Here is a 22,234-nt window from a genome sequence, read left to right as displayed (position 1 = left end):
CTCCGCCCCTCCCTCCGCCTCTCTCTCCCTCCATCTCTCCCTCCCTCCGTCCGTCCCTCCGTCTCTCTCTCTCTCCGTCTCTCTCTCTCTCCGTCTCTCTCTCTCTCCGTCTCTCTCTCTCTCCGTCTCTCTCTCTCTCCGTCTCTCTCTCTCTCTCTCTCTCTCTCTCTCTCTCTCTCTCTCTCTCTCTCTCTCCGTCTCTCTCTCTCTCCGTCTCTCTCTCTCCGTCTCTCTCTCTCCGTCTCTCTCTCTCCGTCTCTCTCTCTTTGTCTGTATATCCATCTTTGTTCTCCATGCCTGCCTCTGTCACTCCTGGAATGGTGAAACATTGCAGGCAAATAATCAAAAACACTTTCCCTTTCGTGCATTTTTCGATATTACAATAGAAAGGTCACACAGAACAATATCTGTTGAGTAAGCATAGTGCTCAATGACTGTAGTTATTGGGATGAACCCAGCGCACACACACATTGCATTGTGCACCTGGGAATTGTCATATGAGAATGAATGAATGTTCCCATTTATTCTAGCAATGTCGTTTAAATGTCTAAAAACAGCAATATATTATACTTGATTTGCCATTTGTTCATTTGGAAGTTCTGTGGTGTTAACTATTTGCTTGTTGTTGAAAAAGGTAATGAACATTATCCATGTATAGCTAAAATTATAAAGAAGAAGAAGCCATTTGATCTATTATGGTCCACTTCAGGTTATTGCACTTTTAAATATTGACTGAAACCTTGAAATTTTATCAGCTTGGCTTCAGCTGTCATTAATGCAGTATGCAAACTTTCAGTCCAAAAGGGTTGACTATTTTAGAAATAAAAAAGTAAAAACGAATAACTAATAAAAACAAATACGAATCTTAAGGCTGAACTCTCCAACTAGTCTCCTTTCTCCAAAAAAACCTTTCTGGAACAAACACCCTACGATATAAAATAGGCCAATGTCTGTTTGTCCGTTCCTTATGTGATTGAAAATGGCTTGGCTGGCCTCTGTATTAATGCTTGGGGTACCGAGGGTCAGGTCATGGTATTAAATAAATCTCCCCATCCCTCATCCCCACCCTCGCAAGTGTGGGGTGACGACTTGCGGGATTTTCACCTGTACACATCAAATAATGCAAATGGTGTAACCACTGAGCCCTGCTGCAGGGAGGGGTATTGCAGGGTGTAACCACTGAGCCCTGCTGCAGGGAGGGGTATTGCAGGTTGGAAACGATGCCAATTCGGAAAGGCAATCCTCTCGTTCCAGGAGGGAGCGGGTATTGACTGGTCTCATTAGATACACACAGCAGGCCTGGAAAACTGACCCATGTATAATATATGATTGTTTTTTAAGTCCAAAAAGGCACAACTCCGTGAAATATTGACGAAACGTCTCGAAACTCAAACGTGTTCTGTAACTTAGAATAAAGCTATGTGCCAAGTTTCATTTGAATATGTTAAAGCATCTATCTATAATTCCAGTAATCTCTGTCTGTCTGTACGTTTGTTTGTCTGTGACCGCTGTTTCTCGACAACCACGGGTCCGATATACTTTTAACTTGCCAGGTATATTGCTGGGGACCCGAGGATGTGCCTTTTCAAGGTTTCATATTAATCGGACAATTACTTACCGAGCTATGTCCAAAAAACGATTCAACCAATCAGAGAGCAGCGAACGATCGCGTGTGCCGAACGTGGCGGGCACACTCTGCCTCGGATGGCACATTTGAGAGCGTATTCATTTATTTCACGTTTGCAAACTATGTTGGCGTTAAACTATGTTTTACAACTAATAAAAACGAATTTGCGATTCATTCGCTTTCCTGCGCGTTTGTGCACGCGATGGCGATTTCTTTACCAAACTCCGGAAGCCGTTCGCTTTGGACCAAACCATTGCATGTAAATAGAGGGGGGGGATTGTCACCACTCGCAAGCCGTTCGCTTTGGACCAAACCATTTCATGTAAATAGAGGGGGGGGGGATTGTCACCGTACTCGCAAGCCGTTCGCTTTGGACCAAACCATTTCATGTAAATAGAGGGGGGGGGATATAATTTTAGATATATATATAGTACGGGCATGCCCTAGTATGGGAAAAAGTCGGGAAACCCACAGGTGAGACAGATGGACAGACTGAGAGCAAACCTATAGTCCCCTCAGGTGAAACCAGTAGAGGACTAATAAATAATACAGCACATCTCTATGAATGTTCTAATACAACACTAATATACATACTCACAACTATATCCTGTGACACTCCAAACCTCTTCAAAGACACAAACTGTTGCACCAAAGACTGCAACTCCACCGTCAGCAAACTGATGCATTGCTTTGATTCCTGGAGGATATGTGATAACAGTCACTTTGATACTGAATCGTCAGACATGGGATAAATCGAGCAAAGAATAGTTGCAAACAGTGAGAGAAGAAAAAGAGGGAGGATGAAAAGGATCTGTGGTACGAGGGAGAGAAGCAACCAAGGGGAGGCGGGTTTGGGAGGGGGGTCCCAGTAAACTAAGAATCTTTACTAGCACAGCATAGACCAACTGCTTCATGGTAAAAAGACTAATCTGGCTTGTGCTCACAGTGTCAGCTGCTACCTGCTGACTGATGCTGCAGTGGAGCAGAGCAGCAGCTGGCACGGCTTCATCAAGTAGACGGTTCTGTGTTTAATCACAGAAAGAACTGCAATCTTTTCTCCTCAGTTGCAAATTGAGATCTCGTTAACTGTGTAATGGGTATCTAAACATGATTGATGTGTGAAGAGACCCCTACACTTCCCCCATCCATCCCCCACCAGAAGCCATCATGATCCGAAATTGAAAAATCGAAGCCTAGGCGATTGTGTGAACTACCGTCTTGTATTCATGTGTCAATTTTCAGAGCAATCAGCCGGGTGACGAGGTAAGAGCAGCAAAAATAGCAAAAAGTTAACAGACAGGATGGACGGACAGACATCCGGACATCACAACCCATTTTATAAGTTCATCTCTTCGAGAATCGAGATGAGATGACCTAAAAATGATATTTATTTCTAAACTATCATACAACCCTTGTAAATCATATAGTGTGTGTGCAAACTCAAAAAGAGCTTTTAACACTGAAAATAAAAGGTTTTAGTATTTCATGGCACTCCTCCGTCCATATGCAGTATAAGGCTGCGGGGCAGCATTAGTGGCTGAGGGCGCAGCTCTGCCGCTGATTCAGTGACCTCCACTGGTTCGGGCACGTATTTGGAATTTGGAATTTGGCCCTGGTGCTGGCGATAGCTCTCTTACTCTTTACGAAGGACACCGAGGGATCTTTAACGTCCACCAATGAATGCTGCCAGACTGGATACTCGTTTAATGTTCGTTCATGTGACAGCACACACGTTAATGAATCACCCTGCCTGTGAAACACCGGGATGATAATTTAAATGTGGGTCGGGATTCAAACCCAGGCTGGACAGCTTAGAGGCAAGTGTGCATGCCTCTAGGCCATCCTCTTTTCCCTCGTATTTAATTGTACTAAACCAATTAAATTTTTGGATTGCACATTCTATGAACCAAAGATTCCTTGACAAATAGCAGCCAATGATGATTGCAACAATATCTTGACCACACACCTTCTGCAGGAGAATGCGTAAGCGGCGCACAGTATGCGCAAGACGTGCAGTGCAAGCAGCATGCAAGGGCAGGTAGAACGCTCTCTCTGCGAGAGGTAGCACAAGTGCGAGGGCCATCAGTGCGGGCTCCTTATGCCATTGCGCATCAAACACGAGGGATGCTACAAGTGCATCACGCTCAGCCAACTCGTACAGCTTGACATCCACAGCACCAGGTGGTGCACTGCGCAGGATTTCTCCATTAAGTGTGTGACTGGCCAACCAGCATCCATCAGCTCTGGTAGTCGGGTCTTGCTGTCCAGCTGTGGGGACGATAAAAAGTAACTTTGTATGGCACATGCACTTCATTTATCAAAAGACAGCTACCTAAATCTCAGAGCCAGGACATAAACTACATTTCAGACAAAAACATTAGTAGAAAACAGTGTACCTTCACACGAATCACAGAAATTAGTAAACAGTGAACAACATATACAGTAAATTGAATTTGAACCGTGATTCCCTGCATCCTGAACATTGGGTTCAGGTAATGCTATTTGAACCAGGTCAACTAGTTAGGTTTGAATAACCAGATACTCAAATCTGCTACACGACATGCATGATCAAGTTCATAGTCCAAAATATCACTTTCTATTGAGATACAAATTCAAGGCTAAAAAAAGCGCTGCGAAAAATGATACAAACTAGAGTTGCTAGGAACGATATCAAGGCTTCCAAGAAGTAACATGCAGAGTTGAAAGAAAGCGCTGATCCAGCGCTGATCATACAGGGTGTCTCAAAATAGATGGAACCCATTAACATGATAATAATTTATTACTCAGACAAGAAACTCCAAAAAAGATTACATTTCCTGGAAGCTGATATGATACCAATTAAAAAACTGAAGATTTGAGGTCTCCAGCTCAAAGGATACATTTATTAGAGCACATGTTCCAAATGACCGCCTTTGCGCCTTAGACACACTTGAAGCCGACGAGCGAAGTTGTCAATCACTCTGACACACTCTTCCTTCCTGATGGCACGAATCTTCTGGGTGATGGCCACTTTCAGTTCAGAAATGGATTGAGGACGATTCTCATACACGTGGTCCTTCAAGAACCCCCAGAGATAAAAATCTGGGGGGTTCAGATCTGGTGAATGCGGAGACCACTCGGGTTCGCGGCGCCTGCTGATCAGTCGATCAGGGAATCGGTGGTCCAGCCACTCCATCGTGATGTTGGCTGTATGTGGAGTTGCCCCATCTTGTTGGAACCATTGCGCATCTCGATTCACGCCACGACGTCTCCCAAGTCCCCTCTAGAACTTGTTGAGCACCACAATGTAACGCTCCTTTGTGACAGTGACTGCCTCCTCATCTGCGTCTTCAAACCAAAACGGTCCGATTATGCCATGTTTTGAGATGGCCACCCAGGCCGTGCATTTCAGAGTGCAAGGGCCTCTGAAGCACCTCGTCTGGGGCTTGTGTGCCCCAGAACACATAGTTCTTGCTATTGACATGCCCACAGAGCAAGAAGTGTGCTTCGTCGCTGAACCAAACATCATCAAGAAAGTCAGGATCCTCTTCGATCTTGTTCTCGAACCACCGGCACATCACAACACGTTTTGCCATGTCAGCTGGTGTGAGTTTATGCTTGATCTGGATCTTGTATGGGTACAGCTGAAGATCCTTGATCAGGATTCTTTGCACTGATGCACGTGAAAGACCCAGCTCTCGGCTACGTCTTCGGATGGACTTTTTCGGGCTCCTTCCGACAGAATGTCTCACCGCATTCACATTGTCAGGAGATCTTGCAGTCAGCTTCCTGCCAGAACTGGGTGTTTCTGCCTTCTTGTTGAGGTTGTTTACCGATCCAGTGGCTTGAAATTTGTGTGCCCAACGATAAATTTGATTTTTCTGGGGATAGTTGTTGAAGTTGAACTTCCTGCGAAATTTTGCTTGCACCGTTTTGAATGATTTCGTCTCCAAATAAGTAGTGACGCAAAATATTTTTTCCTCCTTTGTCCAAGGCATTTTGATTGATAATTATTAGTTGTTATGGTCTCCTCTCTTCAAATCTGAAAAAAAAGAACAAGAACATTAATATTGGCAGAATTATTAGCAGTGACATGGGTTCCATGTATTTTGAGACACCCTGTACTCCTGTCTGTTCCGCCTAAGACTGCTCCTCCCAGATTTTGGGACCAACTCCCCAAGCGGCAAGTCCCGTAGTTGGCCGTCCACGTGTATGGGCGGCACCTTGTTCTCATAATCCCACCCCACAGGGCGTGACCATAAGGTAAAAGGTATTTTACCCCTTCCAGGCTTTGCAACACATTTTGACACATGGTCTATGTGCACGAGTCAACAGCATGTCATGGTCCGAAGCACTTTATTCGTGCCATTGTTTCACAAATCCTCCACCTGTCCTTCAAACAGGAGGTTTTTAGCTGCACAACCTCCATGGTGCACATATTACATACAACTTAACCCAACAACTTCCTGTTAAATGGTAATCAAAACTACTTCATAAATGGTCCATGTTAATCTTATAATAATCTAGCTATGAACACTGCATGTACCCCTTCCATGTAACAAAGCCCCTCCATCGAACATTACGCTCCTGTCATCGTGATCTGTCGGGAACCCAATATTCCAGCCTGAACACTTACCGTCACACACCTACTTAACTTATTCAATAAACGAAAGAGGGCTGTAGGAGCTTAACTGCAGTTAACATTATCGAGACTACTTACTGTTCTACACTCTCAGTTTCAATAAAAATTTACAATCAATAAACGTCCAAAATTCTATATATATAATAATCTTCTCTGAAGATCCATCTCAATGTGTGGGAAGGGAGAGAGGAAAAAAAAAACGAATCCTAATTTATCAGAGGACTAGCTGAAAGCACCTGGCATTACCCGGGTTCTTTTTGAATGAATTTACTACTATAATTCCGCTTTTACTCGCGGCCGTAGAAGATTGACTACTATAATTCAGCTCAGCTTTTAATTGCTAAATTGGCCCAGCCGGCCGATGCGGCCTCGACTGGCCTCGCCACCTAGCCTATAACCTTCCCAGGGCCCGTCCCAACATTTGTAGTTCTTTTTGAATGAATTTACTACTATAATTCAGCTTTTACTCACGGCCGTAGAAGATCGACTACTATAATTCAGCTCAGCTTTTAATTGCAAAATGGGCCCAGCCTGGCCGAGGCTGCCTCGACCGGCCTCACCATCTAGCCTATAACCTTCCCGGGGCCCGTCCCGACATTTTTTTGTTTCAGAGGTTTCCTCCTATCTTTCATCGTTCAGGAGATTAGCGCATGCAGACAAACAAACAAACAAAAACTTTCTTTTATATATATATATATTAGCCGAAAGCACCAGGCGTTGCCCGGGTTCTTTTTGAAGGAATTTACTACTATAATTCAGCTTTTACTCGTGGTGGTAGAAGATTGACTACGATAATTCAGCTCAGCTTTTAATTGCAAAATTGGCCCAGCCCGGCCGAGGCAGCCTCGACCGGCCTCGCCACCTAGCCTATAACCTTCCCGGGGGCCGTATCGGCATTTTTAGTTATTTTTGAATGAATTTACTACCATAATTCAGCTTTTACTCACGGCCGTAGAAGATTGACTACTATAATTCAGCTCAGCTTTTAATTGCGATAATCTTAGCAGGACCATGGCACTTCACCTTCATTCCTAACCCATAGACAGTCGGGGAGGTCCTATGGAGCAGTGGTGTGGGTCTGTTTGTGTGGAATGTCCACAGCGCTCTCCAAAGTTCCACATCAAGTGTTCCTTCAAGCAATCCCTTTTCTTATACCGCTTGCCCAATAGCAAACCCAACTGATCTCTTTGCCTCCGTGGATTTTCCTGATCACCGTGGGTCGTTTCCTGCACTATGGGTGACTCCCTGTGACCTCGCTCAAGACGGGTACCCATTTCCATAGTGGGTGGAGGTGGGAGTGCAACATCAAAAAGGTGGTGGGAGGGAGGGTGCAGTGCATGACCATATGCTGCGCATTACTGTAGGCCATCGGGACAAAGGGGAGGCACTCATCCCAGTCAAACTGGTGTTCGGTGGATTAACAGGGATAATTGATTCAACAAGGTCCTGTCAAACCTCTCCTCCATACACTTGGGCTGGGGCTTGAGGGGAGTTGTCCTAGTGGTATTAATTTGGAGGAGTTGACACACTGAACTCAGTAGCACAGACTCAAAATTCCTGCCCTGATTTGTGAGCAGCCCCAAGGGTTGATCATTCAACGAACCCCTCTACTAAAAAAGCCATGCTTCCTGGTGCGGCAATGGATAGCCTTCTGGCCATTTGGTTAAGTAATCCATTGCCACCATGATGCACTTGTTTTCTCAGTGGGTGATCGGCAGGGAGCCTACGAAATCTACCTCTGCCAGCTCAAGCGCTGCTCCAATATTATACAATTGCAGGAAGGCCTTGGCCTTACTCACAGGCCCTTTCTGATCTTGGCAGAGGTCGCACAAAAGTACCCACTTTTGAATGTCTGTGTCAGAATTCACCCAATAGAACCTCTGCCTCAATTTAGCAAGTGTCTTGGTTACGCCAAAATGTCCCGTGCCCTTCGAGCGATGCATGTGCCCAATGATATTTTCCTTTAACTAGACCATCACTGACCAGGAAGCGGCATCGTAAGCGGATGCTGTCCACTTCCAATAAAGGATCCCATTAGTTATTAATTAGTGATTCCATTAATTATTGTGCCCAATATGCCTTTACCTGAGCTGTGAGTGGTGCAATCTCCTCCCACAAAGGTCTCCTTCCCTCCTCCAGCTTATAAAAAGGGGGCCGAAAACAGGGTCCTCCTTTCGAACCTTACCGCAATCAACATGGTCAAATTCAGGAGGGGATTGTGGCAAAGTTCGTCTGGTCACTCTTGGTACATATAGGCATGCATCAATTTGTTCCTCCCCGATTGAATTATTAGCTTCTTGCCCATCACAGAATTTACACTGATGCTGCCAACTCCCCAAACTTCCCACCATCAAAGTAGGGGTGAAAGTGTCCAACTACAGAGCGTGGTCAATAATTTCTTGCAAGTAACACAATAATCTATCGGGTCTCGAAAGAGCCCGACTGTAGTAAGCAATCATTCTATTTCACACCTTGTTCTTGCAACAGCACCCAATCCTTCTTGGCTTGCATCCGTGTCGAGGATGTAGTTACCATCATACATTGGGCAAGTCAAAACTGGGGCCTCCACAAGATGTGGTTTTAACTGACAATGCCTCAGTGCAGCTTTCTGACAATACAAATTTGGATCCTTTCTCCATTGTCATGAGCCGCCAGCTGCTCATGACAATACCTAAACACACAAACAAGCATGCTAAACCTGGCTCTTGCTAAGTACCCTACCGCCAAACCTTTATCTTTCCCCACCCCGCTGCTGCGAGCAAACATGCCATCCACGGCGAGTTGACAACTATGGACACCGAGTCTAACCACACAGTGTCCAACACAAACACCCCGGGTCCCAGAACGACACACTCGACAACAGCTCAAACAACTCAATGGGTTTAGCCTCGCTCACCAGAGTAGGTCCGGACCTGCTTTCCGGCGAAGTTCCGACCTCGCTCGCACACTGAACAGGCTCGCCCGCCACACCACACACCGGAGACCGGAGACTCGGAGAACTGGCTAACCAGCTTAGGCTCGGCCGCATGTACGTACATCGGAGCTGGCATTGGGTTATACACTCTCGGTCCCGGGTGCTTCAGGAGGACCTCCACCAGGTCTAACTGTGTGCCCACGAGTGCCACACTACAAACCATGGTGGTTGCTTTGCAAACGGTTTCTCCCACCCCTAAACTCGGTCTTCTTTGTCTCGTGGAATGTCTTTTCCCACCGGAGCCGAGTAACATCCACACTGACAAAATGTCTTGCCAGGCGATTACCATTTATAAACATTCCCCATGGTCCCCTTCTTCGTCGCCATTCAAAACCAACCCACTATTTCACTTCCAATTAGTGCTCCCGTGAATGCCCATAAAACACCCGTCTGTTATTTTCCCCCACATTTGTTCTCCTATTTTCTCTTCCATTTTGTTTTCCAATCTATATATTTCTCTCATGAGTTGTGCATCCTACGTATAAATTTTTCTAATTTTTAGGGGAGGGGCTCAAAGCAAGACGTTCCTATCCTATACCTCTCACCTTATCATCCCCCAGTTTGCCTCCAACCACAAGGTCTTCAGTATCCACCATGTTCTGAACGTCCACCATTCCGTCCAGTTCCCACACGCGTCAAAATATATTATTTTAATTTTGTGTGTACCCAATGTGATTCAAGTGCAAATTTGGGACTTGTAATAAGTTAATTGGGGGTTTCGGCCAATCTGAACTTCCGACACCAATTGCTGGGTCAAGTCAGGGGTCATCGTTTTAGTCCCGATTCCTATATCCAAATCCTGATCACCAGTGCTGTCTTTGAGCATTTTGATCCCAATCGATATATATTTGAGAGCATTTGACTGGTAGCTTCGTTTTTCAACTGATTGGTGACAGCATTTGATCTTGGCATCTTTGCACTGCAAGAGGCCCTTCTGGAGGTGCAGGCATGACTATCGTCACAGCGTTCATCCAGGTCAGATAACTTGATCATATTCATAGAAATCCCGACTGCGAAAGAAAATGATGTCTTCTGGTTGTGATTGGATGGGCGGAAGACAATGTGTCCATGAGGCAGATGGCAATTGTTGTCCCAGATCGTACAGAAAAAACACTCAAAGAGAGCAGTTTCTCCATACAAATTCCTTCTCAGATGATTTCGTCACACCAAGATATTTAGGTTTATGGACCATATCTTTCACATAAAAAATGGTAGAATTTTCTGACTCCTTCCCAACTATCCTCATACAATATACATCCATCTTCCATCTCATCTCATCTCATCGCATTGCATTGATGTTAGAAAACGAAGCTGCTGTAAGTCAATTAACGTTTGCGGACGGATAATAGTCAGCTTAAAATACGACGCAAGGGAATGTCCCACGGATGCAGGTGGGCAACCGGCTTTGTGTGTTGCTGAATGGCAGGTCATTATTGTCTTGTGAGAGGGATGCAAGGGGAGGATAATTGCACAATTAGAAATGAATTGCAGAAACAAAAAGCTGATGGAAGTGTCATTTAAACGGATGCACCCTGGCAGGAATGGTTTGATGAAAAAAAGATGGGGTTATAAAATGCCAGATAAAGAATGCATGCATGAATAAACATGGGAAGATGAAGGAAATTGCCTGGCTTGCTTCTAGCCTTGTTGACACCACTATAATCAGAACAGCAGTTTCTTCCCTCCCTCCACAACGTTTTCACTGAACATTTACCATCCATCGTTTTCTGGCAGTCCACTGTTGGGGGCCTTAAAATCGTCATAAGATTCAAACAATGACCACAAAATAGGCACGGTAACAGATAGGGTGACGAGTACAAAATAATGTTGCAAGCAACATGCGAATTAGGATAGACTGGGAAGAAAAGGGGACCAAAAGCTATGGTTGCATGATCGAGAGAAACGAGTCACATGGTAATGACTCACTCAATGCCTGGAATCGGGTGTGACAACGAGTAGGATGGAATGAGGGCGAGTGGTTTGGATACGCAGAGAGGTGTTGAAGCTCAGATGTATGCGGTTTATCACACGACTGAAGCCATAAGGAAAAACACACCCCACTGTTTGCAGTTGGGAATCTGCTATATTGCACAAGTGTCAGGGAAAAGAGCAAATAGCCTTGTCCGTCTCATACGGTCTCTCGGTTATTATTCAACAAGTTAAAGCACTGACCACTTCTAGATTGGTTTTATTATGTGACATTTCAGCATTATTACAGAGAAGTTCACAGAGGGGCATGCAGTGACCAGACCACAGTTTGGAAGTTCCCATGCACGATTTAGTTAATGATAAAAAACACACATAACACATTATATAGGACCTACCAAGTGAAGTGCATCTGTATACAGTGCCTTCAGAAAGTATTCACACCCCTTGACTTTTTTCACATTTTGTTGTGTTACAACCTGAATATAAAATAGATTAATTTGAGATTTTTTTGTCACTGATCTACACATTATACCCCATAATATCATAGTGAATTTTTTTTTTTTTTTACAAAAAAATTAAAATGAAAAGCTAAAATGTCTTGAGTCAATAAGTATTCAATCCCTTTGCTATAACACTACAAATAGAGCTCAGGTGCATGTAATTTCCTTTGATCATCCTTGAGATGTCTCGACAATTTGACTTGAGTCCACCTGTGGCCAATTCAATTGATTGGACATGATTTGAAAAGAAACACGTGTCTATATAAGGTCCCACAGTTGACAGTGCATGTCTGAGGAGAAACTATACCATGCAGTCCAAGGAACTTTAGGCATTACTCTGTGATAGAATTGTGAGGAGGCATAGATCTGAGGAAGGGTGTAAAACAATTTATAGAGTGTTGAAAGATCCCAAGATAACAGTGAGCTCCATCATTAGGAAATGGAAAGAATATGGAATGATTGAGACTCTTCATAGAGCTGGCCATCTGATCAAACTGAGCAACCAGACAAGAACGACCTTGGTCATGGAGGTGGCCAAGAACCCAATGACCATTGTGACAGAACTACATAGTTCCTTGGCTGAGATGGGAAAACCTGTTGGAAGTACTACAGTCCCTGCAGCACTTCACAAATCTAGGCTTTATGGAAGAGTGTCCATACGGAAACGATTCCTGAGAAAAAGGCACGTGACAGCCACCTGGAGCTTGCAAAAAGGCATGTGAAAGACTCAGCATGAGGCAAAAGATTCTGTGGTTTAATTAGACAAAAATTGAACTCTTTGGCCTGAATGAAAAGCGCTGTGTCTGGCAGAATCTGAGCACAGCTCATCACTCATCTAACACCATCCCTAACATGAAACACAATGGTGGCAGAATCATGCTATGGGGATGCTTTTCAGTGGCAGGCAATGGGAGACTCAGAAGGATAGAGGGAACAATGAATGGATCCAAATACAGGCAAATTCTTGAGGAGAATCTGCTTCAGAGTGTAAAGACCTTAGACTGTGGCAAAGATTTACGTTCCAACAGGACAATGACCCCCAAGAATACAGACAAAGCAACACTGAAATGGCTTCAGAACACGAACATGAAAGTTATTGAGTGGCCCAGCCAAATCCCAGACTTGAATCCCATTGAGAATCTGTGGAAAGACTTGAAGATCAATGTTAACCGACGCTCCCCATCCAACTTGACAGAGCTTGAGCAAATCTGCAAGGAAGAATGGGAGCAACTCCCCAAATACAGAGGTGCAAATCTGATACAGTTATAACCAAGAAGACTCAAAGCTGTAATCGCTGCCAAAGGCACTTCGACCAAGTATTGACTCAGGGGGTTGAATACTTATGTAAATTAGATATTTCCGTATTTCATTTTTAATTATTTTGTAAAAATTTCGAAGAAGGAAATTCCACTTTGACATTATGGGGTATTTCATCTGTAGATCAGTGACAAAAATCTCAATTTAAACCATTTTACATTAAGGCTGTAACACAACAAAATGTGGAAAAAGTCAAGGGGTGTGAATATTTTCTGAAGGAAATATGCTTGCACTATACAAATTAAATGTGAGGAAACATGTAGAAAAATATTTAAAACAAAAATATTGCACAAAACATGTACAGTTGCATGTGTTTGAAGAGCAACAACAAGGGGGGAGGCAATTGAATTGGAATCACAAGGAGAAAAACATAAGTAAAACCAAACTTTGACTGTACCTCTCAACCAAAGGTGTTCAACGCGAGGGCCCAGGATGTTGTCCCAATGTGTCAGCGTGGCAGCTTTCAGAGGGCAGTTTCTTGAAAACTCTGGATCGGTCTCCTCCAAAAGCGTGACGTTTGGAACAGCAGTCTCGGACGAGCACACGGCTTCCCACACACTCATGCCTGGCCCAATACGTGTCTGCTGCCTTTTAGGCCAATGCTGGCCTGGTCTAACATCAGCTTACTAAACTCACCATGGCCATACATTCGAAAACGTCATGCATTTCAAATCACGTTTCCCTCAGCACAGACTTATCTTTTGGGAAATCCTCCTACTTCTTCATTTGTATTCCTTTTCCATGTTGTGCTAACACATTGCCCATGTTAACTCCCACCTAAAACCTCCTCTCCTCTTCTTCCTCTTCTTCCTCTGCCCTTTCCCCTTCCCCCTCACCCTCCCCACCGCCACCACACCCACTCCCACCAACACACCTCTCAGCTCTCAGCTCTCAGCAGATGTTTGCACAGAAATTTGTATTTTCAGCTTTATTGCTTTCAGAGCCAATTCGTAAACAGCATTATATTTGTTTACAAAAAGCACTTTTTATCACCATGCTTCTTCCTAATTCAAAAAAAAAAAAAACACCCAAAACGGTGCAAGGTCTGTGCATATACACTTTCAACTACGTCCAACATGCCTAGTACGTGGTCTTAACGGAGGAATCCATCGCAGCAACATATCAATCTCGGGAGATGAATGGCACAATAGGATTTCTGGTGAACAAGAACAACAACAAGAACAACAAAGACAAACAATTAAATACAGCAATCACTTCATAATTAACAAATAATAACAGTTTACAGTCCATTACTTGAGAGGCTAATGTGCCCTTTTCTGCAATAACTCGTAAATCATTATATTTAATGTGTAGAATTAAAAATAATATGAATGGCAAATATTTATAATTAATCGACATACAGGTTGGCGGAATCACAGTTTGCACTCTTGTGCACTCTGCAGATCTTCGGTAAATATCTGCACGTGATAAAGAATCACAAGGGACACACTTGATATTTAGGAAACAATGTGCAAGAGCGAAACATGCAGCTTATCTGGCAAAACATCCCTCTTACCACGGCCTGTCAGCAAATTTCCCTTCAAAGCACCAAACCTGGCACAAATTGGCTTCCTCTGCCACAACCATTGCTTTGCCAAGAGTTTCTGCCCCGTGACATTGTGTAAGACATAACTGACAAATAATCCAGAAACACTACTTTTTCAACTAGGACAGTGTTTGTTCAGAAACGTGGGCCGATGACAAGATAAAAAGGTCACAAAATGTTTGGCGACGTCTTGCTTATAAAACATTTTAAATAAATTGTGATGCGAGGGTGTTGCGAGGTTTATATGGGCAATGTATTCCAGATAGAAGAGTCAAAAGAAGTACTTGGAGGCTGACGAAACCTTATCTAAGGAACACACAATACTTGTGCCATCAATGACTGCAGTCAGGCCTTGAGGTCATCTGCTTAGAAACCGCTGGGACAGATACACAGACATTTCACGAGGCACTCTTCAATGTCTTCATCATTCGTGATGTGACCCAGATATTCGTCGAGTTGTCCAAAAAGATATGAAATTTACAGATAATATGTCTGGACTGAATGGTGGACAATTTAGAACTTCACTGGAATACCCAGGTCGTTTAAAGTTTGGTGGTTGGTGGAAGACCTCCTTTGGTGGGCACATTGCCAAGACCTTATTGAGTTTTAAATGAGAAGAATGATTGTTTCCACACTTTTTTTCCTTTTTTTATATACAAGATCGAGACTCGTGAAAGAGCTAACATTAATCACAAAAAGACAAACTGACACATAAAACACAAGATAAACGGAGTGGGAGACAAGCTGGGGAGAGATAGGGAAGCACACAAGTACAACATTTGAGAGCAGGGACATCGGGAGATCTGTGAGAGGGAGAGGGCTTGAGGTGAGGAGGCACGGGAAGGAGGGGGGGGGAGGGTAGGGAGAGGTATAAAACACATGCACAATGCAAGGACTTCCAGGAAAGAAGTCGGAATTTCAAAAAAGTGGATCTGGGGTGAATTAACGGGGGTAGAAAAGATTAAGGTTTTGGATGGGGGAAGACAAGAGATGGTGGGGAACAGCTGTTTTAAAGACCTGGAGGGAGGAGTGGGATTGAATGGAGTGACGGCATTTTCTCCAGAGGCAGGAGAAAAGATGAATGAAAGAGTGAAGGTGAATAGAGAGTTGATTTTGCCAGTTTAACCACAAGAGGGTTGCAGGCAGCTTTTGTGCGACCTATAGGAATATTTGGGGGACAGAGCACAGACAGAGCTGGGGGAGCTGGGGGAGCTAGGCCGGAGAGGAGTAAGTAGAAGACAGAAAGACCACCTACCTACCTGCGGTGAGTGAGTGAAAGACCCTCGGAGTTAGCTTAATCGTGGGAGATTACAATGATTCTGAAAGATTTGGTTTCAACAGCATCAAGACGAACTAGGTGTGAGGAAGGAGCACCAGCACAGTGGGGAGAACAGTATTCCATTGAGCAGCGGATAAAAGCCTTGTATGTGGTGAGGAGTTCAGGTGTGCCAAGGAAGGACTTTGCACGACGGAGGATTCCCAGTCAGCGACTGGCTTTGGAGGCCAGCTTGGAAATGTGGTTTTCCCAGGAAAGATCATGGCAGATAGTGAGACCCAAAAGCTTGAGCGACAGAACTTCTTGGAGAGGGTTGTTCAGAAAGTAGATGGGAGGGTTTTCCAGACGATCTTTTCGGAGAGACATAGTAAGAGTGTGAGATTTGTCAGGATTGAAATACATGTTCGACTTGTTTGACCAGTCTGTGATTTTGTCCAGGTCTACAGAGTGAGGAGGCTGCAGACTGCCGATCTGAGGGAGGAGGTATGGAGCGGCAGAGAGTGGAGTCATCAACAAAGAAATAGAGAGGATTTTCCAGAGTCGAAGAGATCATTGATGAAGACCAAAAAAAGCACAGGGCCCAGAACACTGCCTTGAGGAACTCCAGCCTGAACAGGAAGGGGAAATGAGAGAAATCCATTCAGGGCCACATGTTGACTACGACCAGAGAGGAAGTCCGCAAGCTATGCGTGGAGATTTCCATGGATACCATAGGAGGAGAGTTTGGTGAGCAGGCTGGGTGCCAGACCGTATCGCAGGCACGTAATATGTCAAGGGAGGCAGCTCTGATTTCCTGTTTGGCATTGAGGACCTCCATCCATTGTTGAGACAGCAGAAGCAGCATGTCCAGAGTATAATGACCTGGTCTGAATCCAAATTGATGATCCGAGATCAAGCCATTGGAGAAGAGGAAGGATTCTATGTCAGAAGCGATGATCGATTCCATGACCTTGCTGATTGTTGGGAGCAGGCTGATTGGTCTGTAGTTGCAAGGATCTGTTTTTGCACCTTTTTGTGTAAAGCGGTAATGTTGGCTGATTTCCAAGCTGATGGCAGATGACCTTGAGCAAAAGAGAGGGTGAAGAGAATCGAGAGAGGGTGTGAAGAGAGGGTGAAGAGACTTCCAATACTGAAAGGCAATTATTCTGCAATATGGCCAATTATTCTGCAAATGCACTGTGTGTGTGTTTTTGGTGACTCACTTTATCCAATTGGGGCACTTTGAGTCTGCCGTTGCTGGAGAGAAATCTGAAAGTCAAATAGCCTAATCTTTTAAACACAACTTTCAGCATAAAAAAAAAAAAAAGAGAGGCAATTTCAAAATAGTAAACCATACAGGTTTTTCCTGGATGCAAATCAGACTCTCAAAAATATAGGAAACAAGAAATATCAATGGATTTAAAGTGTTGAGTTCCTACCACTTCCTGTCCGGACATCAAGTCCTCACGTAAATATAGCTGGTAACTATATTTAACGTAAAAAACAAGTTTTTGTATTTTAGAACAAATACAACGTAGCTGGTAATGGTAACGTAAAATAGCTGGTAACGTAAAAAACAAGTTTTTGTATTTTAACGTCGTGAAGATGTCCTTTGTCGAAGAGTTGGTAACAATTGCTTTGTTTGGAATGATGCACAGCATTGTCTTTCCAATTGCAGACATCCATCAAATGAACCACCAACTCTGCCATGTTCACAAGACTTGCGCTGGTCCACATCGTTGGGAGTCTGCAGTACGGACAGCTGCAACATCTCAGCCCGGACAGCGAACAGAGAAATTCTCCAGGTATTTTCTTGTGCAGACGTACACACATCCTTCTCTCATGTATCTTTCCACGTATTTAACTTGAAAATCTGCGTGCCATTTTAGCCTACAATCCTTATCTCACGCGCACAATATATTTTAGCGTGCCCCAAATCACAGCTGTTGCTCGGGTGTTTTGAACATGCTCGTGGAGTATTCTGGAGTGGATTTTGTCATTTTGAAAGTCCTGTGAATATTGTACGAGTACATACACAAATCAAGCGATTGCAACAATTTTAATGTTTGCTTGAATGAAAGCAGTTTGACGCATGAGAGAATGCTCAACATCACATGGTCACCAATACATTTCCTTCTTTAACTCGAGCCAGGAGGCCTAGACAAGAACACCCACAATTGTGCACGTGATGAAAGCACACCGTTTAAACACATTTAAGCACACAATTGTGTGAGAGCACGCATCACCAGATTACACGAGTATCCTCCTGGAAATTACAGCTGATTTTGATGTGCTCTTTCACAAATAACTTAATAGTACACCTCTGCTCCACAGCATCTGCGACTATGTTTGTGACTAAGAGTCCTTCGGCCAATGTTGTTGTCACTTCCTCAGAATGGACAAAATAATGGAAGATTTTGACATTTAATTTCATTATTGTTCTACAATTATTGTCCATGTTAACCTTCAACTGCCCACATATACTCAAAGTTGTGAAAAGAAAAGGACAGACAATCATGCCTGTTATTATGGCCGATAGCGCAGTACCGGTACTTATAAGGCATAAATAACTACTTGCAGGGATCAAAATTGAATAAAGATGAATTGATTAATTACTTTGAATGTGTGCTACAATTTAAATCACCACTCACGAAGTACCATGGCGTATTGTGGGGGATTTAGGCCCATATTAATCCTTAAGAAGGTCAACCCCACTGTCGACTTGTGCAGAAAGCCTGCATCTTGACTTTTGAGTTGGCAGACCAAGGCCTACTTTTGTGAAAGATACAATAGAATGGGCAATGTCCATATTGCACACTTCTCTGAAAGAGGATGCGGATGAAAGCGTTCAGTCTTCCTGAAAATCTGCTGACGTAGAATTCCCCAAGACAGTGCCTTTGGCCTAATCATGTTCCACATCGACTTCAAACGACTTCTCCAATGCTCTGGAAACCCTCTCTTCCTTTATGCAGATACAGTGCATTCAGAAAGTATTCAGACCCCTTCACTTTTTCACATTTTGTTATGTTGCAGCCTTATGCTGAAATCGTTTAAATTCATTTTTTCCCTCATCAATCTACACTCAATACCCCATAATGACAAATAGAAAACAGGATTTTAGAAAGTTTTGCAAATTTATTAAAAAGAAAAAAGTGAAATATCACATTTACATAAGTATTCATACCCTTTGCTATGACACTTAAAATTTAGCTCAGGTGCCTCCCATTTCTCTTGATCTTTGAGATGTTTCTACACCTTGATTGGAGTCCACCTGTGGTAAATTCAATTGATTGGACATGATTTGGAAAGGCACACACCTGTCTATATAAAGTCTCACAGCTGACGATGCATATCAGAGCAAAAACCAAGCCATGAGGTCGAAGGAACTGCCTGCAAAGCTCAGAGACAGGATTGTGTCGAGGCACAGATCTGGGGAAGCCTACAAAAAAAACTCTGCTGCATTGAAGGTCTCAAGAGCACAGTGGCCTCCATAATTCTTAAATGGAAGAAGTTTGGAACAACCAGGACTATTCCTAGAGCTGGCCGCCCGGCCAAACTGAGCAATCAGGGGAGAAGGGCCATGGTAAGAGGTGACCAAGAACGTGATTGTTACTCTGGCTGAGCTCCAGAGATCCTGTGTGGAGATGGGAGAAACTTCGAGAAGGACAAGCATCACTGCAACACTCCACCGATCTGGGCTTTATGGCAGAGTGGCCAGACAGTAGCCTCTCCTCAGTGAAAGACACATGAAAAATCGCTTGGAGTTGGCAAAAAAGCACCCAAAGGACTCTCAGACTGTGAGAAACAAGATTCTGTGGTCTGATGAAACCAAGATTGAACTGTTTGGCTTCCGTCTGGCCACTCTGCCATACAGCCCCAGCACCACAACAGTCTCTGCCATACAGCCCAAAAAATCCTCAATCTACAAGACCTTTATCATAGCTCAACGGACTGCAGTACTCCCTATGGACTTGGGCCCCAGCACCACACCAGTTTTTCTGGGATTGTGGGGAATCAAAAGATCTTAACATTATTGGCATCTCCATGAAGAGGCCTTATAGGGCAAGGACTGTTTCTCTCCCATCGTAGACAGGTTGGTGGCTTCTCCGTTTTTTAACCACCTCTTCCCCGGTCTCGCTCCTCGATGACACATATTATTCTCCTCTATGTTTAAACCAGGAACTCCTCGATGTTTAAACCAGGAACTCCTCGATGTTTAAACCAGGAACTCCTCGATGTTTAAACCAGGAACTCCTCGATGTTTAAACCAGGAACTCCTCGATGTTTAAACCAGGAACTCCTCGATGTTTAAACCAGGAACTCCTCGATGTTTAAACCAGGAACTCCTCGATGTTTAAACCAGGAACTCCTCGATGTTTAAACCAGGAACTCCTCGATGTTTAAACCAGGAACTCCTCGATGTTTAAACCAGGAACTCCTCGATGTTTAAACCAGGAACTCCTCGATGTTTAAACCAGGAACTCCTCGATGTTTAAACCAGGAACTCCTCGATGTTTAAACCAGGAACTCCTCTATGTTTAAACCAGGAACTCCTCTATGTTTAAACCAGGAACTCCTCTATGTTTAAACCAGGAACTCCTCTATGTTTAAACCAGGAACTCCTCTATGTTTAAACCAGGAACTCCTCTATGTTTAAACCAGGAACTCCTCTATGTTTAAACCAGGAACTCCTCTATGTTTAAACCAGGAACTCCTCTATGTTTAAACCAGGAACTCCTCTATGTTTAAACCAGGAACTCCTCTATGTTTAAACCAGGAACTCCTCTATGTTTAAACCAGGAACTCCTCTATGTTTAAACCAGGAACTCCTCTATGTTTAAACCAGGAACTCCTCTATGTTTAAACCAGGAACTCCTCTATGTTTAAACCAGGAACTCCTCTATGTTTAAACCAGGAACTCCTCTATGTTTAAACCAGGAACTCCTCTATGTTTAAACCAGGAACTCCTCTATGTTTAAACCAGGAACTCCTCTATGTTTAAACCAGGAACTCCTCTATGTTTAAACCAGGAACTCCTCTATGTTTAAACCAGGAACTCCTCTATGTTTAAACCAGGAACTCCTCTATGTTTAAACCAGGAACTCCTCTATGTTTAAACCAGGAACTCCTCTATGTTTAAACCAGGAACTCCTCTATGTTTAAACCAGGAACTCCTCTATGTTTCAACCAGGAACTCCTCTATGTTTCAACCAGGAACTCCTCTATGTTTAAACCAGGAACTCCTCTATGTTTAAACCAGGAACTCCTCTATGTTTAAACCAGGAACTCCTCTATGTTTAAACCAGGAACTCCTCTATGTTTAAACCAGGAACTCCTCTATGTTTAAACCAGGAACTCCTCTATGTTTAAACCAGGAACTCCTCTATGTTTAAACCAGGAACTCCTCTATGTTTAAACCAGGAACTCCTCTATGTTTAAACCAGGAACTCCTCTATGTTTAAACCAGGAACTCCTCTATGTTTAAACCAGGAACTCCTCTATGTTTAAACCAGGAACTCCTCTATGCTTAAACCAGGAACTCCTCGATGTTTAAACCAGGAACTCCTCTATGTTTAAACCAGGAACTCCTCTATGTTTAAACCAGGAACTCCTCTATGTTTAAACCAGGAACTACTCTATGTTTAAACAAGGAATTCCTCTATGTTTAAACCATGAACTCCTCTATGTTTAAACCAGGAAATCATCTATGTTTAAACCAGTGACTCCTTCATGTTTAAACTCCAAAATGCAGGTTCCCAGCCACTTTGTTGCTTTTCTCCCACGTGTTGAACCTCCTTCCAGAGGCTGTTCAATAACACTCTTCCCTCCAGGGATTCAAGCAGGCTGTGCATTAAACATCTCATATTACAACACAGCCCTCGCCTTCTCCCACCCCTCTTCACCCCATCTCCCACACCTCTTCACCCCATCTCCCACACCTCTTCACCCCATCTCCCACACCTCTTCACCCCATCTCCCACACCTCTTCACCCCATCTCCCACACCTCTTCACCCCATCTCCCACACCTCTTCACCCCATCTCCCACACCTCTTCACCCCATCTCCCACACCTCTTCACCCCATCTCCCACCCCTCTTCACCCCATCTCCCACACCTCTTCACCCCATCGCCCACACCTCTTCACCCCATCGCCCACACCTCTTCACCCCATCGCCCACACCTCTTCACCCCATCTCCCACACCTCTTCACCCCATCTCCCACACCTCTTCACCCCATCTCCCACCCCTCTTCACCCCATCTCCCACCCCTCTTCACCCCATCTCCCACCCCTCTTCACCCCATCTCCCACCCCTCTTCACCCCATCTCCCACCCCTCTTCACCCCATCTCCCACCCCTCTTCACCCCATCTCCCACCCCTCTTCACCCCATCTCCCACCCCTCTTCACCCCATCTCCCACCCCATCTCCCACCCCTCTTCACCCCATCTCCCACCCCTCTTCAC

General features: G+C 44.1%; 1 protein-coding gene across 1 annotated transcript in view; it reads right to left on the bottom strand.

Moving 5' to 3' along the window:
- C9orf72 (C9orf72-SMCR8 complex subunit) overlaps positions 1–13,806 on the bottom strand; it is a 37,560-nt gene extending 23,754 nt beyond the window's left edge. Inside the window, exons 1-3 of the mRNA XM_068112566.2 lie at positions 13,366–13,806; positions 3,594–3,895; positions 2,226–2,324 (exon numbers count right to left, since the gene is read on the bottom strand). Coding sequence (XP_067968667.2) covers positions 2,226–2,324; positions 3,594–3,895; positions 13,366–13,531 — 567 coding nt within the window. The 5' untranslated portion in view covers positions 13,532–13,806. The remainder of the gene's footprint in view (positions 1–2,225; positions 2,325–3,593; positions 3,896–13,365) is intronic.
- Positions 13,807–22,234: the final 8,428 nt, after the last annotated feature.

The sequence above is a fragment of the Myxine glutinosa genome, chromosome 1 (genome assembly GCF_964187855.1).
Source record: "Myxine glutinosa chromosome 1, kmMyxGlut1.1, whole genome shotgun sequence".
Lineage (NCBI taxonomy): Eukaryota > Metazoa > Chordata > Myxini > Myxiniformes > Myxinidae > Myxine > Myxine glutinosa.
This window is presented reverse-complemented; position numbering and strand designations above follow the sequence as displayed.